Genomic DNA, 16,915 nt, shown 5'->3' on the forward strand with positions numbered 1-16,915 from the left:
CCTTGCACATTTAAATGTATTTCCTTTTCATTTGCGTATTTTTATTTTCCACCTCTTTACAAAATTGTTATGAGTGTTTTATATTTAGAGTTATACACTTAAATATATTGTGAGCATTTCTAAGTCATTACACGGTTGATTCTAGTCTAATTTGAATGTGCACAAAACATCATGGGGCACACTAAAAAGTCTAAAATATGTGGCTTGCCCTTAGGGAACTTACAACTGGTTGAGAAGATGAGACTGATATACATGAAACCAATAGTGAAAAATAAAAAATGAAAGAATTAAATGTCATTTCTTGAGACAAATTGGAAAGACAGTAAGAATCCAAAGGAGTTAGAGATTGATGTGGACAAGACCAATGAGGTAAGGCTCCCACAGAAGACAGGACTTAAGCTGGCCCTTAAAAGTACAGGAAAAAGAAAATAAGGAAGTAAGGAAGTCAGACATATTAGAGAAACATAAGCAATGAGAGGAGGCTGGACTGAGCAATCAAAATCCCTTTATGGTTTTGTTGTTGGTGATACAGAGTAGTGCTACCCTTAGCCAGTATTTCAGGACTCTCCAGAAGTTCATTTTACATGTGAACAAAAAAAACCCTGGTCTCTAACCTAAAGGGGATTTAGAAGATAAATGCATAAAAAATAAAGCACTCATATTAATAAGACCGCAGCTTAGGCTCAGCCCTTTTTCAATTTAGTAATTGACATGCTTCTATGTTGTATCTTGAACAGTGATGGCTCAATTGTCGGGGTGCTAGTGGCTAAAGTCCCCAGTTAGACAACTTCTTATTTAGAGAACGGACTGCATGACTCCTGACTCCAGAACCCTGGTAACAGTCAATTCACTACTTTGGGTTGGTAATCACAAGAAATGAGAAAAATGCCTATGGCACAAACCTCCTTCTTCACCACTGAAGACAGAGCTGAAAACTCATTGAGAAAGTTAGTCATGCCTTATCTGTGGTCCAAAGAGCTCCCCAGAGGGACTAGGAGTTTCTCAGGGAAAGAAAATATGTGGTATGTAGAACAATAGAAAGGTGCCCTTACATGAAATACCACAGTTCTAGATTCATTTGTGATGCATCAGAAAGTGCCCTTGTCTATGGTCAGGAGACTTGCCACTAGCTAGCTATATGACTTTGACCAAACCTTATTACCTCCCTGAGTTCACCTCAGTTTTCTTCCTTATCTGTAAAATGGGAACAATTTCAAAGTTTCATTTTGGCACAAAAATTTTATGAATCTATAATTTCTTTGGACCATCAGAGCCTTTCAGATTTCAGGAATCATCTATGACAATGCAAATAATCCTGATAAAAGGCTACTTCTTACCCTTGTGTTGCCAGTCACCACCATACCTGGGAATCGAAGTCCTTTGGGAAATGGGACCAGGAAAGGGAGCAGTCTCAGCCCAAGGGGAAAGCACAAAATGGAAAAGTGGGTGGGGCCACCAAGATGTCACCAGTTAAGCAGAGGGAGGATCTTGATACCTCCTGCTCTGTCTGCATCTCCCCTGAGTGCCCAGCAGCAGGCTGTGCCTGACTGAATGCCTACGTAGGTGCCTGCTCAGCACAGGGTGCCCTGGCTGCCAGCATGCTGTTCCAAGCCAATAGGAGAACCCTGAGATGAAGTACCCTGGGGCCAATCATAGGTGGAAATATCTCTTTAATGGATAGAGAGACTGCATATTTGGCTCCTTTTCATTGGTTCAGGCCAACTAAAGGCTCTCTGAACTCTCAACCAATGCTGAGCCATCAGCCAACAGAAGTGTATTTGGCTGCTGGATCCTGTTTTCCTCTGAGGTTGATGGGTAGCTTTAACCAAGGGCTTCCCTATCTCCCTATTGTCATCCCTGACTGAAAATTTTTTCTATGAAGCACAGAAGGCATTAGCAGTGGGACCTAATCAAGGCAGCCTGATGAGAGGTAGGCATACTGGGAGGCCAAGAGCCATTCCCAAGCCCAGCCCCTGCAGGTGAGTGCAGGTGAACCAGCAAAGGGGAAGAACAGCAGGTAGAACTGGTGGGAGTAGGCACTATAGGATTGAAGCTAAGGGCAGATCCTGATAGGATAAACTCTTATTACTTCTTTCCCACAAGCCACGAGTATCCAAGTGGCTTTTCCAAAACCCTATGGTGACCTCTCTATTCTTTTCCTGTAGCCCAAGCCGAAGCCAGGAAAGAGTTTCTTCTAAGATAATGATGTTTCTAAGAAAGATGTTTGTTGGGAAAGGTGTGCTGGCTCTCAACTGGAAGTTATATTTCTTGCCTTAGGATGCTCACAATGCCTAGAGATAGATTTGGTGGCTCTGGACTATGGACACGTGGATCTCATGATCTTTGTTTCTTATATTTCAGACTATAGTCCGATGAGTTCCTTATATGCTTCAAGGAAGACTAAGACTGTGGGTTCAAGCCTGAATAGACTGGGTAGCTTTCACTTTGCTGACCACTGACACTATTATCAGTGCCAGTCAAGGACAAAGCCCCAAACCTAGGCAGCCATTTAAGCAATGTATACACAGGAGGCAGAGTGAGAGAGTATAGAGAGTTCAGTGTAAGGCCTTCCCTATTTCTGGAGTCATTTAGTCATTCATCAAACATTTGCTGAGTGCCTTTTATGTGGCAAGCACTCTGCTAGATGCTAAGGGGACAAAGAGGAATAAGATATATGGGCTTTGATGAGTACCACCAGGGCAGGGCCAAGGGAAGTTTGTTTTAATCATTGGTGATTGACTACTTTATGTTCTTTAGGGATGGACCTGATGTTTTAGTTGGCTTTGGAATGCTCCAAAACTGGCCACTGGTAAAACCAATCAGAAATGTCTGTGTTCAATACTCTTAAGGTACTCCCTTATTAAATCTTTCTTCCAGAAAAGATTCTGCTCCAAAATTGCTGTAAGACCTTGGGCAAGTCAATTCTCAATTTCATCCTCCTTAAAATTAGGAGCTGGGGTTAGGGGCTGTGAAGTCCTTTTCAAATCTGGGAAATCATCAAGGAGTGTATAGTAGCAGTCATTTACTATTTAGTATAAGTTTAAATATAAATGTGCCTTCTCCTGGGCTTAGCTAAAATTTTAAGCCTATTTTTTTCTCCAATTGTGGAATGAAAGGCTTTGTCAATTGCTAAAGAAATTTCAGGGATCTGCCTATGCAAGGGATAAGTATTTGGGAAAGGAGAATGAGAAGGAAATGGGCTATAATAAACATCCCCAATATCCTAACATCCTCTTTCCTTAGGCTGTAGGGTCCTGCATGCTGTTAAGCAGGGGTCCTCAAACTACGGCTCACGGGCCACATGCAAATACAAATATTGTATTTGTTCCCGTTTTGGTTTTTTTACTTCAAAATAAGATATGTGTAGTGTACATAGGAATTTGTTCATAGTTTTTTTTTTTTAAACTATAGTCCGGCCCTCCAACGATCTGAGGGACAGTGAACTGGCCCCCTGTTTAAAAAGTTTGAGGACCCCTACTGAGTGTTAAGGCTAATCCCAAACCATAGTTATTAATAAAAAGAATTATTAAATAATAAAGTCCTCTTTGGAGCTTATAATGCTTTAATACCAAGGAACTCACATAGCAATGAGCACAAAGGGTTTGGTGAAAAGTTCTGAATACATATTCCACAGGCCCTGGATGCAGATTTCACAAAAGCATCTTTGCCCATTACTCTTCCTCCGCTGCCCCTCTATCCCCAGCCTATTTCAGGTTCCTTTAGAGCAGCAGTTCTCAACCTGTGGGTCGTGACCCCTTTGGCGGTCGAATGACCCTTTCACAGGGGTCTCCTAAGACCATCCTGCATATCAGATATTTACATTATGATTCATAACAGTAGCAACATTACAATTATGAAGTAGCAATGAAAATAATTTTATGGTTGGGTCACAACGTGAGGAACTGTATTTAAAGGGCCAGAAGGTTGAGAACCACTGCTTTAGAGCCTGTATCTCACTCCCACTGGCCACTAATATTTTGAATTACACAGGTCAGGAAAAGGGACAGCAATTCAGAAATGCACATCATTCTTTAAGTACATTTAATTGTAAAAGACATCTAATCAATCCAGTCCCCTGTCCGAACATGGCAGCTAGAAGAGTTAAAGCAAAGCTTTTGCATTTTACTCCAAACCAAAACAAGAAGCCAAAGGGGGGAGGGGAAGAGGGTAGAATCAATGAATCCAATCAATGGTCTATATTAATGTTTCTTATATTGTAGTGCTGATTTGCAGCTCTCCAGGTGCCAAATAGCATCTGGGAAACATTACTCCATCCCCCAATTGACGTAATAATTAGATTGCATAAATGGCTCCTCTATGCTCACTGCCAGCCCAAGAGACAAATGTTATTGGTGAGCCAATCAATCTCCCCCCCTCCCCCCGTTAAAGTTTCAACCTACGTCAGCGATTATGCTGTGGAGGTCGACAGCCACACAAATGAGTGAAACTGGTAAAGATGAATTTCAGGAGTGGATTCTACTGCATTCTTTCCAAGCAGAGTGTGTATAGTCAGAACATGAGCAGGTACATGAACAGATACACAATTGGACATACCTCCAGGGACCAAAAAAGGGAAAGAAAGCTAGTGACATCTTCTGCAATACTTTGCTTTTCTCTATTTCAGTTGTCTGCTTCACACTTAGATAAATTGAGAGGTTGAGTAAAGTATGACAAGGAAAAGCACTAGTCACTTGGTATTAGACTTTGTGGCAGGCTGAATACTCCTCTACCCCTAATATCTATATTCTAATTCCAAGCATCTGTGAATATTACTTTAAATGAGACTTGGTTGATATGATTAAGGATCTTGAGATGGAGAGACTGTTTTGGATTATACATTGCATTCTAAATACAAGTGTTCCTATAAGAGTGAGTCAGAGGCTGATTATATACAGAAGGAAAGGAAAAGACAATATGACCAGGGATGCAGGTACTGGAGTGATGTGGCCACAAACCAAGGAATGACAGCAGCCACCATAAGCTGGAAGAGGCAAAGAACAAATTCTCCCCTAGAGCCTCTGGAGGGAGTTTGGCCCTGCGAAGATTTTGATTGTGAGATAATATATTCCTATTGTGTTGGGCCACACTTGTGGTAATTTGTTACAGCAGCCATAGGAAACTAATACAGTCCTCCATTACTAAACTCAGGCCACAGGTAGAATGATGATCTTCTTGTTGTAGTATGAAGAACATAAAAATGATCCTTTACCCAAAATATGCCTTCCATTTATAACAATGCAATTCCAAGCACTAGGAATCCAAAATTCACATGTACATGTCAACATTTTTACTTTTGGGATAATTCTTACTTGCTACTACATTGCAAACAGTACAGATAAGCCCTTGTTTTCCATTAGTATTTTTGCATGAATTTATATATCCAATTACCTCCAGCCACCAGGAAGGCCTTGGGGGGACAGGGAGGACACTGAGCAGGTAGGGAAATACAGTAAATATGTCTAAATTGAAACCACAATTGGGCTCAAATCAAATCTCTTTTAGTAATAACACTAAGTAGGGCCTTTAGGAAAACAAGTCATGGCAGAACTAACTTAATTTACTCTTTTGATAAGGTTACAAGGCTTGTGGATCAGGAGAATGTTGCAGACAGGATGCATCTGGATTTTAACAAGGCTTTGGACTTAGGCTCTCATGAGCCTTTTGTAGATCAAGTGAACAAATACAGGCTGCAGGTAAGACTGCAGAGCTTCCAGGAGATTGCTGATATGTAAATCAGGGTCTTTATTAACAAGTATCTGATCTCTCTAAGTCCTAGTCAAGTCATCATTCTTATCCACAATTCACACAAAGATCAAGATGACATTCTCTCTGAGAGTGAGGATGCTGGGAAGCTAGAGGGTCCAGCTGACAGACTGGATGAGAGAATCAGGATTTAAAACAATATCAGTAACCTGGATTATCAGCTGATATCTATGAAATGTAGTGTCCAGCTACATTTCAAGAACCTAAAATTCACATGAACAAAGAATCTAAAATTCACATGAACAAAGACAGATTTATATACAGAGCAACCATCAGGGTGCAGAAAGCCAAGGGGGTCAACAAGCAGATAGCTCAATGAGTCAGAAGAATGGTGAGGCTGGTTAAAAAAAAAAAAAAAGAACCTAAATTGAGTAAGAGTGTGCCTCTTTTAAAAATAAGAGACAACCATGCTTCCACTTGAGTATTCCTTATTGCTTATTGTCCAGACCATACTGGAGTTCAGTTCTGGGCAAGATTCTTTTTATCTCCCAAATGTGAATTTTCTTAAAAAAAAAAAATAACTTACCAAAGTATATAAAGTAAAAACTGGCAGTGTGACTCCCTCCTGACCTCTAACCCCAAAGAAAATTATTGTTAACAGAATAGTATCCTTCCACACTTGTTTTTCCATGAAATTTTTTATTATATATAGCTTATTCACACAAATTAAGGCATGATATACATATCATGTCAGTGATCATCAGAGCAAATAATTATTGAGCATTTTCCTTGTGCCAAGTAAATTCTAAAAAGCATTTCATGTTTTAGTTCATTTAAAACTCACAATAACCACATGACATAGGTATTATTATTATTGCTATCTTCATTGTAGAGAAAAGAAAATAGGTTCAGAGATCTTTCTCAAGATCACATAGCAATTAAATGACATATGTTGTATTTGAGTTCAGGCCTCTCTAGGTCCAGAGCCTGTGCTCTTAACATCTACACCATGCTGCCTCTCAGTATTTTGAGGACTACCTCACTTAAAAAATATAGCATAAGAGTTGGTTGTAACTGTGCCATAATTCATTTAATCTTACTGAACATAAGATATTTATAGAAGGACTTCTCAGAACTTTCAATGAGCATTATGACTCTCCCAAGAAGGGGAAACAGTAAGCACTGAACCCAAAATTTCCTTAACCATGACATCCAGGGCCTGCAGCATTGGGGATCAAATTTTAGTGTACATCTGTATTACCTGGTATCCCTTTACAATGCAGATTCCCAGGTCTCAACTAAAGTACTTCTGATATAGGCAGTTCATGGACCATATACATTGAGAAATACTGCTGTGTACTATGGGATTAATCTTTGATGTGGAAAGTAAATATGAGTAGCTATATAACCACTGATTTAAATAGAACAAAAGCATGGGTACCCGAGGAAGACAGAGTCTCTCTTCTTCCCTCTTTGGAGTAACTAATTATCTGTGTCTTATTCATTCCAATACCAGACATTCACAGCTCAATGAAGCATTAATATAAGATTCTGAGTGATATAAATTCCCAGGGGATTAAGCCAACGGTGGCCATCATACAACTTCATGTCCCTCAGTATAAGCTTACAATAGGTGAATATTTCTGAGAGTTTATTTTATATAGATTTGAACTCTTTCCACTAGGATCTCTCCTTTTCAGATTCTGTCATCTATAGAAATATTAAAAACAGTCAAACATCTGAAGACCAATAATTAACTCAAAAGGGAAAAAAACAAATATGAGGGAATAAGAGGTGGTTTTTTTAAAACTGTGAGCTTGAAAAGTACAAGATAACCTGTTCATGTTCTGAAGTTATATTTAATATTATCAAATGCAATTCACCCTTGAAGGTTATTGCTTTAGGGTCACTTGAGGGTGGATTGGTGACAGGAGAGAGAGAACTTAAGAAGAAAGGATATGAGGTAGAGAGAACAGCCAAAATAGTGGTTGGCAGGGAGGCTCTTGGAAAGGTTTATCTCCAGTGAGTGGACAGGAGGCTTACTAAAAAAGGGGTGAGAGTAGTCTACCACTGGTTTAATCCAAAGCCCTGCACTTGAAACCCTCTCCACATATCACATGCTGAGATTTTCAAAATACTCTTACCTTTATAATCACAAAGGATCTTCACTTTCGCTGTAAGAGTGTGATGCAGCATTGCTACAAACCCTATTAGAAAAATGGGGGTTTTGAAGTTTACAGGGGTTTGAAAGAGAATATGCACAGGGGGTTAATAGTAGAGAAGAGAACTACACAGATCATGATGCAGTACAAAGTATACTGGAATACACAATTTTAGATTCAGCATAATCTCAAGTGTGTCAAATTGTATAGAAAAAAGGCTGGAAGGAAATATGGATTAAATCAATATTGACGGTTATCTTTGAGAGGTTGAATTTTCAGTGATTATGTTTTCCTCATATTTGTCTGGGTCTCCCCTCTCCTAAAATATTCTGCAATGAGCATTGTTGCTTTTATGCATAAGAAAAAAAAGGTAGATATGAAAGAAAATAGGATATAAAGTTCAAGTTCCAGCTCTGCCCCTTGTACAAGTTGCTTCAATTCTCCAAGTCTCATTTTCTACAACTTTCCTCAGGTTGAAAGAAAATATTGGATGAAAGAAAAGATGAAGTGAGGAGAGGATAGGAAAGTTTAAGAAAGAGGTGCTACTATAGTTGTGATTATCTTAGGAAGTAGAAATACTCTTTTCTGATTTCAGAGATGATGGTGGTGAGAATGCTTTGCAAGTTGTCGAGGGTTAATATGTAACTGACAAGAATTATTGCTATTTCCTTAGCCAGTGTTCTCAATGGATAGAGTGTCGACCTAAGGAATGAAGGGTCCCAGGTTTGATTCCGGTCAAGGTCACATGCTTCAGTTCCTAGCTCCAACCCAAGCCCCTGTTGGAGAGCGTGTGGGAGGAAACCACTCAATGTGTCTCTCTCACATCAATGTTTTTCTATCTCCATCTCTTCCACTTTCTCTAAAAATCAATGGAAAAATATCCTCGGGTGAGGATTAACAAGAACAAAAGAGAATTATTGCTATTAATAACCACTGATATCCCCTCAGACACACACACACACACACACACACACACACACTTCTTCCCCAAACTGCTTGAAAATTCACACTTTGGTTCAATTTTCTCTTCCATTTCCCTGCAATATTGCCTCTATGATCTCATTACCAACTCCAGGCAGTGTCGGTTTTCTGCTTGTTACTAGCCACTCTAACTACCTTGGACTCTCCACCATATCTGCGCTCATCCCCCTTTCGATTGTTCTGTCATTACATAACTCAAAGTCATGTCCTAGGGTGTTGTTTCAGTCAGTATAGTGATTTAAAAAACAGCCTGGTCCAACCAGGACAAGATCTGGATCTCTTTATTCCAGCCAGATTAATTGCCTTGTTCATGACAATGTCTCACTTGAGTCCACAGTCTATTTTTGCAAAAAGAAAGAAATAAAATAAAGAAAAAAGGAAGGAAGGTAGGTAGGAATGAAGGAAGGAAGGAAGAAGGAAGACCTTGTATATTCCATATCTTTCTGGGGCCTCACAGCAGCACTGGGAGGGAGGCAGGGCAGGAATAGACACTCCTCTACAAAGCTCAGAGAGGGCAAGTAATCTGTCCTACATTCAGAGAGTGGGTAATAATTTTTATCAGAATTTGAACCCAGGACAGACTCTTCTCCCTATATCATGGCATTTGCTCACAGTTGAATGTGGAGAAATGAAAATAAGTTACTGTGTACCTGACCACTGAGATATTTGGGATGTTATAGCAAAACCTTTTTCTTATTGGAATAAGACAAGACCCATGACTTATAAGACCCCATGTGGGATATGGAGGCCAGGAATGGGAAAGTACTCTAAAGATTAACACTGAGCTCTTCCACATATCGTTTACTCATTCCTTCATTCACTCATTTATTCTATACTAGTAAACATTTATTCAATACTTTGTATGTGTCAGGAACTATACTTAATGCTAGATGATAAGACACAATGAAGAACAGGAATTCACCATAGTCTAGATCAGTGGTTCTCAACCTGTGGGTCGCGACCCCTTTGGGGGTCGAATGACCCTTTCATAGGGGTCGCCTAAGACCATCGGAAAACACATATATAATTACATATTGTTTTTGTGATTAATCACTATGCTTTAATTATGTTCAATTTGTAACAATGAAATTGGGGGTCACCACAACATGAGGAACTGTATTAAAGGGTAGCAGCATTAGGAAGGTTGAGAACCATTGGTCTAGAGGGAGAAATTGAAAGCAGACATGGCTAACTCCAAATATATAACAAAGCAGGACTCATACCATAAGAAAGCAAAATGTTCTGATAATCTAGAGATAATACTCAGATCTTTTTGCAGGATCAGGGATGATTTCATGGTGTATGAGGTTGACTTATGAAAGATAAGTAGAATTTGAAGAAATGGTAAATGTGTGGGAGTGGGGGAAGGAGGCCCAGAGAAAGAGAACAGCATGACATAGGCACAGAGGTAAGAAACCAGATGGGTTAGATGGAAATCAGTGGATAATTGTATTTCAATGGAGCTGGTATTAGACACATGAAAGGAAAGATAAGATGGGAAGATATGCTTTGGCCAGGTTGTGGTAGGCTTTAAATACTGCGGGGTAAGCCTTAGCATCTATCCTTCTCAGAGATCAACAGCAGTGAATGTCCAAGGAAGGATTTGGAGAAAGGAGAAAAAGATAGATGCTGCTCCCAGAGGCCAAAGGAAAAAAAAAAGGTGATACTTACATGTATTCCAGAAGAGGAGAAGTCACACTGAGGCTCCTTGTCATCATGGGTAATGATGGCAAAGTGCTCTCAGAGAAAAAGCTTAATTTAGTTCACTGAAATTCTTGCCTTGATACCTTCCACAGTTCACCTTCTGTGAATTTACTTGTGACTTGTGCTAAAATATAAACCTGTAGTGTCTTTCTCAGTCCCTCTCCCATCAATTCTGCTTGCTGAGAATGCTGATTTATTTTGCAAGGTGTCCTTACTGCCCTTTGCCTCAAATGTCCTCAGTTCACCATAGTTAAAGCCACTGATATCTGTTTCTGCCCAGTTTCCTTCCTGGTTCCTCCTTGGCTCATCCCTTTAGAGTTAATCTCAGAATTAACTCCTTGGTCTTTTTCTCAAAGTTTAATTAAAACATCCTATCCCTGGTCCACATCCATGGATACAACTGCTATGGCAATGACCTCTCAATCTATATCTTTTATCTTTTGAGTCTTAGATACACATCCATCTGCATATTAGACATCTCTACCTTGATGTGCTACAGTTAACTACAACTCAAAATCTCTTCCACCATTCCAAAAGAAATACTCTTCTCCCACAAAACATACTTTACCACCTTACCTGCCATCATATGCTCAGTCACATAAAGTAAGCATCTGGGATTTTTTTACTCCCTACTCACTGTCTCCCAAACATCCAATTAATAAGCAATTCCTTAAGTTTCTATTTCTTTAATATTGGCTGAATATATCTGCTTCTCTCCATCCCTACTGCTGATCTCTCATATTGATTACTAAATATAACCTTCCAACTGATTTTCTTGACCCCAAACTATCTGCCACAATTCTCATGTAAGCCTTGAGTCAATGATCTTCTCAAATATTACCTCTTCCAGGAAACATTTCCTGATCCCTCCCAACCAGTGCTCTCTGATAGTTCTAAGGAAATATTGCCTCCCAAAACCCCACTTAGGAATGCTGATATTATGCCTGCTTTCTATAAGAGGAAATAAGGATAAGGGAGATCAGTGCTTCCATAAATGTTTCCAGGCATACACTGCTGTGGAGAATCCTGAGGTGCATATGTGCCCAAGGGAACAGGGTGTTGGATGTGGGCTTCAAGGGAGAGGTCAGCTCTGGAAAGGCCATATTAATCTACCTTAAAACACTGTAAGTTTTCTGAATTTACACTTTTTCTTTGGTTTTCTCACTGAAGATGTGACCCACTGCTGCAGGGATTTGGAAAATAAAATGCATCATTATAAAAAATTACTATTCCTGCCCTAGCCAGCTTGGTTTAATGGGTAGAGCGTGAGCAAGTGGACTGAAGGGTTGAGGGTTCGAGTTGGTCAATGGCACCTAGCTCGGTTGCATGCTTGATGCCCGGCCCAGTTGGGGCATGTGTGGAGGCAACCAATTGATGTTTCTCTCTGACATCGATGTCTCTCTCTCTCTCTCTCTCTCTCTCTCTCTCTCTCTCTCTCTCTCTCTATCTCTATCTCTCTCTCTCTCTCTCTCCTCTCCCTCTTCTTTCCACTTTCTCTAAAAATCAATGGAAAAATATCATTGGGTGAGGATTAACAACAACAAAAATTACTCTTCCCTAAAAAAAATATTAACTCTTTTGGGTGGTTAATTGCATTATCAGAATGAACAGCTCATCCTCTTTCACAAAGGCTTTAAACCCTGATTGCCTAATAAGTGCAGGAATTATAGTTAATCTAGCTCAAAATTTAATTATGATGAGTCATACATCACAAAGCAAAGCACACAGGGGCAAAACTCTGGTGAAGTCATGTCCAACTGACCTTGACCCCGTGCCTTCTGGCTCTTTCTAAGTGGGAAATTGGAAATCCTTCCTGTTTGTAAGATAGCAGGGCAATCCAAAAATACCCACCCCAGTCTACCTCAGATGTTTTACAGGAATGCCCGCCTTAATCAAATCTCACCATGAGAAAGCCCAGAAGCAATTTTTCCTCTGGACACTGCCTTACCTGATCTTGTTAGAGGATCATGCAGTTGGATTTAAAGAACACAACTACAGTGGATCCAGGCCAGGACATGGTATTGAGGAATTGTGTGAGACCTTCAGAATTTCAAGAATGCATCTAAATCTAGATTCAAAAACTCTCCAGATTGACAGGGACTAAAAGGTCAACTGTTCCTGCATGTTATAGGGCTTTGAGTCCTCTCTTTCTCCCAATTGCTCACAGAACTGAGGAAAATCTTTCAGGTGTTTTCTGAGTAAAAAAGGACGGTCAGACTCCTTCATATGGAATTTTCCACTTCTAATAATGTGATTTAAGAAGTTACTACCTCTCTGAGCAATTCCTGGCACCTGAATTATTACCTCACAGGTTGTGCTAATCATTTATTTTTATACAAATGCATGTTGTACTCAATTACACCATGTTTAATTAGTATTTTCTAAATTCTATCTTCTATGATTAACCCATTATTCCAGCCTGTCATGACTTCAGGGTATACTCTTTTTTAAAAAATATATTTTATTGATATTTTACAGAGAGAAGGGAGAGAGATAGAGAGTTAGAAACATCGATGAGAGAGACACATCGATCAGCTGCCTCCTGCACACCTCCTATTGGGTATGTGCCTGCAACCAAGGTACATGCCCTTGACCAGAATCGAACCTGGGACCTTTCAGTCCGCAGGCCGACGCTCTATCCACTGAGCCAAACCAGTCAGGCAGGGTATACTCTTTAAACCTTGAAAATAACTGCTACCTTTCCGTTCTCCTTGTCATCGGTACTATTCAGAATCAAGCCTTTTTTTCCTGCCTGTTTGGAAGTGATTTATATTTTGTCTCCACCACTTAAAAGGGTACCAAGCTCTATATATTTATTTCCTGCTAAAGGTATAAAGGAACCTCTATTTATCTTTATCTTTCTAGCCTCGAGGTTGATGTCCTACTCTTGGCATTTTGGAGCTTAGGAAAAGGTTTTTACTCTAAAACTTCCATAATGATAGACATATTAGTCATATTCCCCTCTATTCCATTTTTGTTATCTATGTAAAATAACACCCAAAATTTAGTGGCCTAAAGCAACTGTTTTATTTTATTCACAATTTCATGAATTAGGAATTTGGGATGACCTTGGCTGGTGGTTTATCTCTAATTCATAAGCAATCTGATGAAGAACTAGGACAGGACACTCCAATTTCAATATAGCTTCTTCACCTACAGCAGTGATGGCGAACCTACGACACGCGTGTCAGAGGTGACATGCGAACTCATTTTTTTGGTTGATTTTTCTTTGTTAAATGGCATTTAAATATATAAAATAAATATTAAAAATATAAATCTCTGTTTTACTATGGTTGAAAATATCAAAAAAATTATATATGTGACACGGCACCAGAGTTAAGTTAGGGTTTTTCAAAATACTGACACGCCGAGCTCAAAAGGCTCGCCATCACTGACCTACAGGTCAGATACCACAAAATCTGACACGTTGGGATCTCTCTCTCTCTCTCTCTCTCTCTCTCTCTTTTTCCCTCTTTCTCCCTCTCCTTCTCAATCTCCTTCTCCCTTTCCCTCTCCCTCTCTCTCAAGATGACATCACATCCTCCATGGCTTCTCCATATGACATAGCATTGGTGGTGTCAGTGTAGCCACATTTTAGCTAGCTTTCAAGAGATAGGAAGTGGAAACTGCCAAACCAGTTAAGACATATTTCAAGAACTATTACATCATCACCTTTGTTGTATTTTATTGGTCAGAGTATTCACAGCACCCATGCAGATTCACAGAAGTGGAAAAATAGACTACCTCTTGATGGGAGAGTGACATTGCAGAACAGCATGAGGAATATAAGATGTTGTTGCTACAAACTTCCATATCTTCTATAGAATTCTAGTCTTAAAATATTCTACTTTAAATACATGTGGTGGAAAATTGTACAATGAAAGTGCATGGGAGAGAAGGGAGTATATATGCTAGAGTTAAAAAATGACCAAATAAACCCGGCCATGTGGCTCAGTGGTTGAATGTTGACCTATGAACCAGGAGGTCATGGCTCAATTCCTGGTCAGGGCACATTTCCTGGGTTGCTGTCTCTATCCCTTGTAGTGGGCATGCAGGAGGAGGTAGCCAATCAATGATTCTCTTTCATCATTGATGTTTCTATTTCCCTCTCCCTTCCTCTCTGAAATCAATAAAAAGATATATTTTTTTTTAAAAAAAAAAAAAACACTTTTGTTAGTGAAGTAGACAAAGGATTGTGGGAGTCTTTGTATCTTATATGAAGAAATTTGAACTGTATCTTGTCTGTATCTTGTTGCCATTTGCATATTAAGAAATCATTCTGCAGATAAGAATGGAAACAGAGAACCAAGATGGCGGCATAGGTTAACACCGGAGTTTGCTGCCTTGAACAACTACTTCAAAAGTGAAACTAAAAAACGGAACGGACATCACCCAGAACCACAGGAACGCTGGCTGAGTGGAAGTCCTACAACTAGGAGGAAAGAGAAACGCATACGGACACTCAGAGGAGGCGCAGTGCTGAAGTCAAATTCTGAGGTTCGGAGTGCGCGGAGCGGGCTGGCGGCGGAGGGCGCGGTTGGCGTTTTCAATCGGGAGGGAGTCGCAGACTCTGAGCTCCAGATACAGGCGAGTCTTTAGGGACCCAGACTCAAACGGGAGAAGCGGGACTGTCTGGCTTCGGTCAGACCGAGTGCAGCTTTCTCTCTGAGCTTTGCAGCGGGTGCTGGGACTCAGAGAGGCAGAGCCCCTGGGGACAGGACTGAGAGCTGCCATAACTGCTCTCTCCGGCCCACCCTGTTGATCCTGTGCGACCCGCCCCACCCAAGCCCTGCACAGAGGCATTTGCCGGATAGCCTCAGGCAAAGGCTAGATTAGCACCTCCCTAGAGGACAGAAGTTCTCTCACTGCAGACACAGCTGGTTCTCATAGCCACTTGGCCTGGAGGTCAAACCCTCCCTGGTATTAGCTACAACAATCAAGGTTTAACTATAAGACTGTGCACAAAGACCACTAGGGGGTGCACCAAGGAAGCATAACAACATGCAGAGACAAAGAAACAGGACAAAATTGTCAATGGAAGATATAGAGTTCAGAACCACACTTTTAAGGTCTCTCAAGAACTGTTTAGAAGCCGCCGATAAACTTAATGAGATCTACAAGAAAACTAATGAGACCCTCGATGTTATATTGGGGAACCAACTAGAAATTAAGCATACACGGACTGAAATAACGAATATTATACAGACTCCCGACAGCAGACCAGAGGAGCGCAAGAATCAAGTCAATGATTTGAAATGCGAGGAAGCAAAAAACACCCAACCGGAAAAGCAAAATGAAAAAAGAATCCAAAAATGCGAGGATAGTGTAAGGAGCCTCTGGGACAGCTTCAAGCGTACCAACATCAGAATTATAGGGGTGCCAGAAGATGAGAGAGAGCAAGGTATTGAAAACCTATTTGAAGAAATAATGACAGAAAACTTCCCCCACCTGGTGAAAGAAATGGACTTACAGGTCCAAGAAGTGCGGAGAACCCCAAACAAAAGGAATCCAAAGAGGACCACACCAAGACACATCATAATTAAAATGCCAAGAGCAAAAGATAAAGAGAGAATCTTAAAAACAGCAAGAGAAAGAAACCCAGTTACCTACAAGGGAATACCCATACGACTGTCAGCTGATTTCTCAACAGAAACTTTGCAGGCCAGAAGGGAGTGGCAAGAAATATTCAAAGTGATGAATACCAAGAACCTACAACCAAGATTACTTTATCCAGCAAAGCTATCATTCAGAATTGAAGGTCAGATAAAGAGCTTCACAGATAAGGAAAAGCTAAAGGAGTTCATCACCACCAAACCAGGATTATATGAAATGCTTAAAGGTATCCTTTAAGAAGAGGAAGAGGAAGAAAAAGGTAAAGATACAAATTATGAACAACAAATATGCATCTATCAACAAGTGAATCTAAGAATCAAGTGAATAAATAATCTGATGAACAGAATGAACTGTTGATTATAATAGAATCAGGGACATAGAAAGGGAATGGACTGACTATTCTTGGGGGGGGAAGGGGTGTGGGAGATGCGGGAAGAGACTGGACAAAAATCGTGCACCTATGGATGAGGACAGTGGGTGGGGAGTGAGGGCGGAGGGTGGGGCGGGAACTGGGAGGAGGGGAGTTATGGGGGGGGAAAAAGAGGAACAAATGTAATAATCTGAGCAATAAAGATTTAATTAAAAAAAAAAGAAATCATTCTGCAGTAGGTAGAGTTCAGGAAAGATTGGAAGAGGCTTATAAAGACAGATAGTGTAGATGAGAAAGACCTGGAGCTTGAGCCAATGCAGTAGCAGTTTTAATAGAGAAAAGAACAACCTGAGTCATGTTAAGGAGATAAAACTGACTAAAT

The 16,915-nt window shown here is 40.2% G+C and overlaps 1 protein-coding gene across 1 annotated transcript in view; it reads left to right on the forward strand.

Moving 5' to 3' along the window:
• Positions 1 to 291: 291 nt before the first annotated feature.
• Positions 292 to 16,915, forward strand: part of LOC118654416 (myosin-binding protein C, slow-type-like) — an 89,103-nt gene continuing 72,479 nt past the window's right edge. The window contains 2 exon segments of the mRNA XM_036305740.1: positions 292 to 369; positions 5,574 to 5,693. Coding sequence (XP_036161633.1) covers positions 292 to 369; positions 5,574 to 5,693 — 198 coding nt within the window.

Source organism: Myotis myotis, unplaced genomic scaffold (genome assembly GCF_014108235.1).
Source record: "Myotis myotis isolate mMyoMyo1 unplaced genomic scaffold, mMyoMyo1.p scaffold_m19_p_4, whole genome shotgun sequence".
NCBI lineage: Eukaryota > Metazoa > Chordata > Mammalia > Chiroptera > Vespertilionidae > Myotis > Myotis myotis.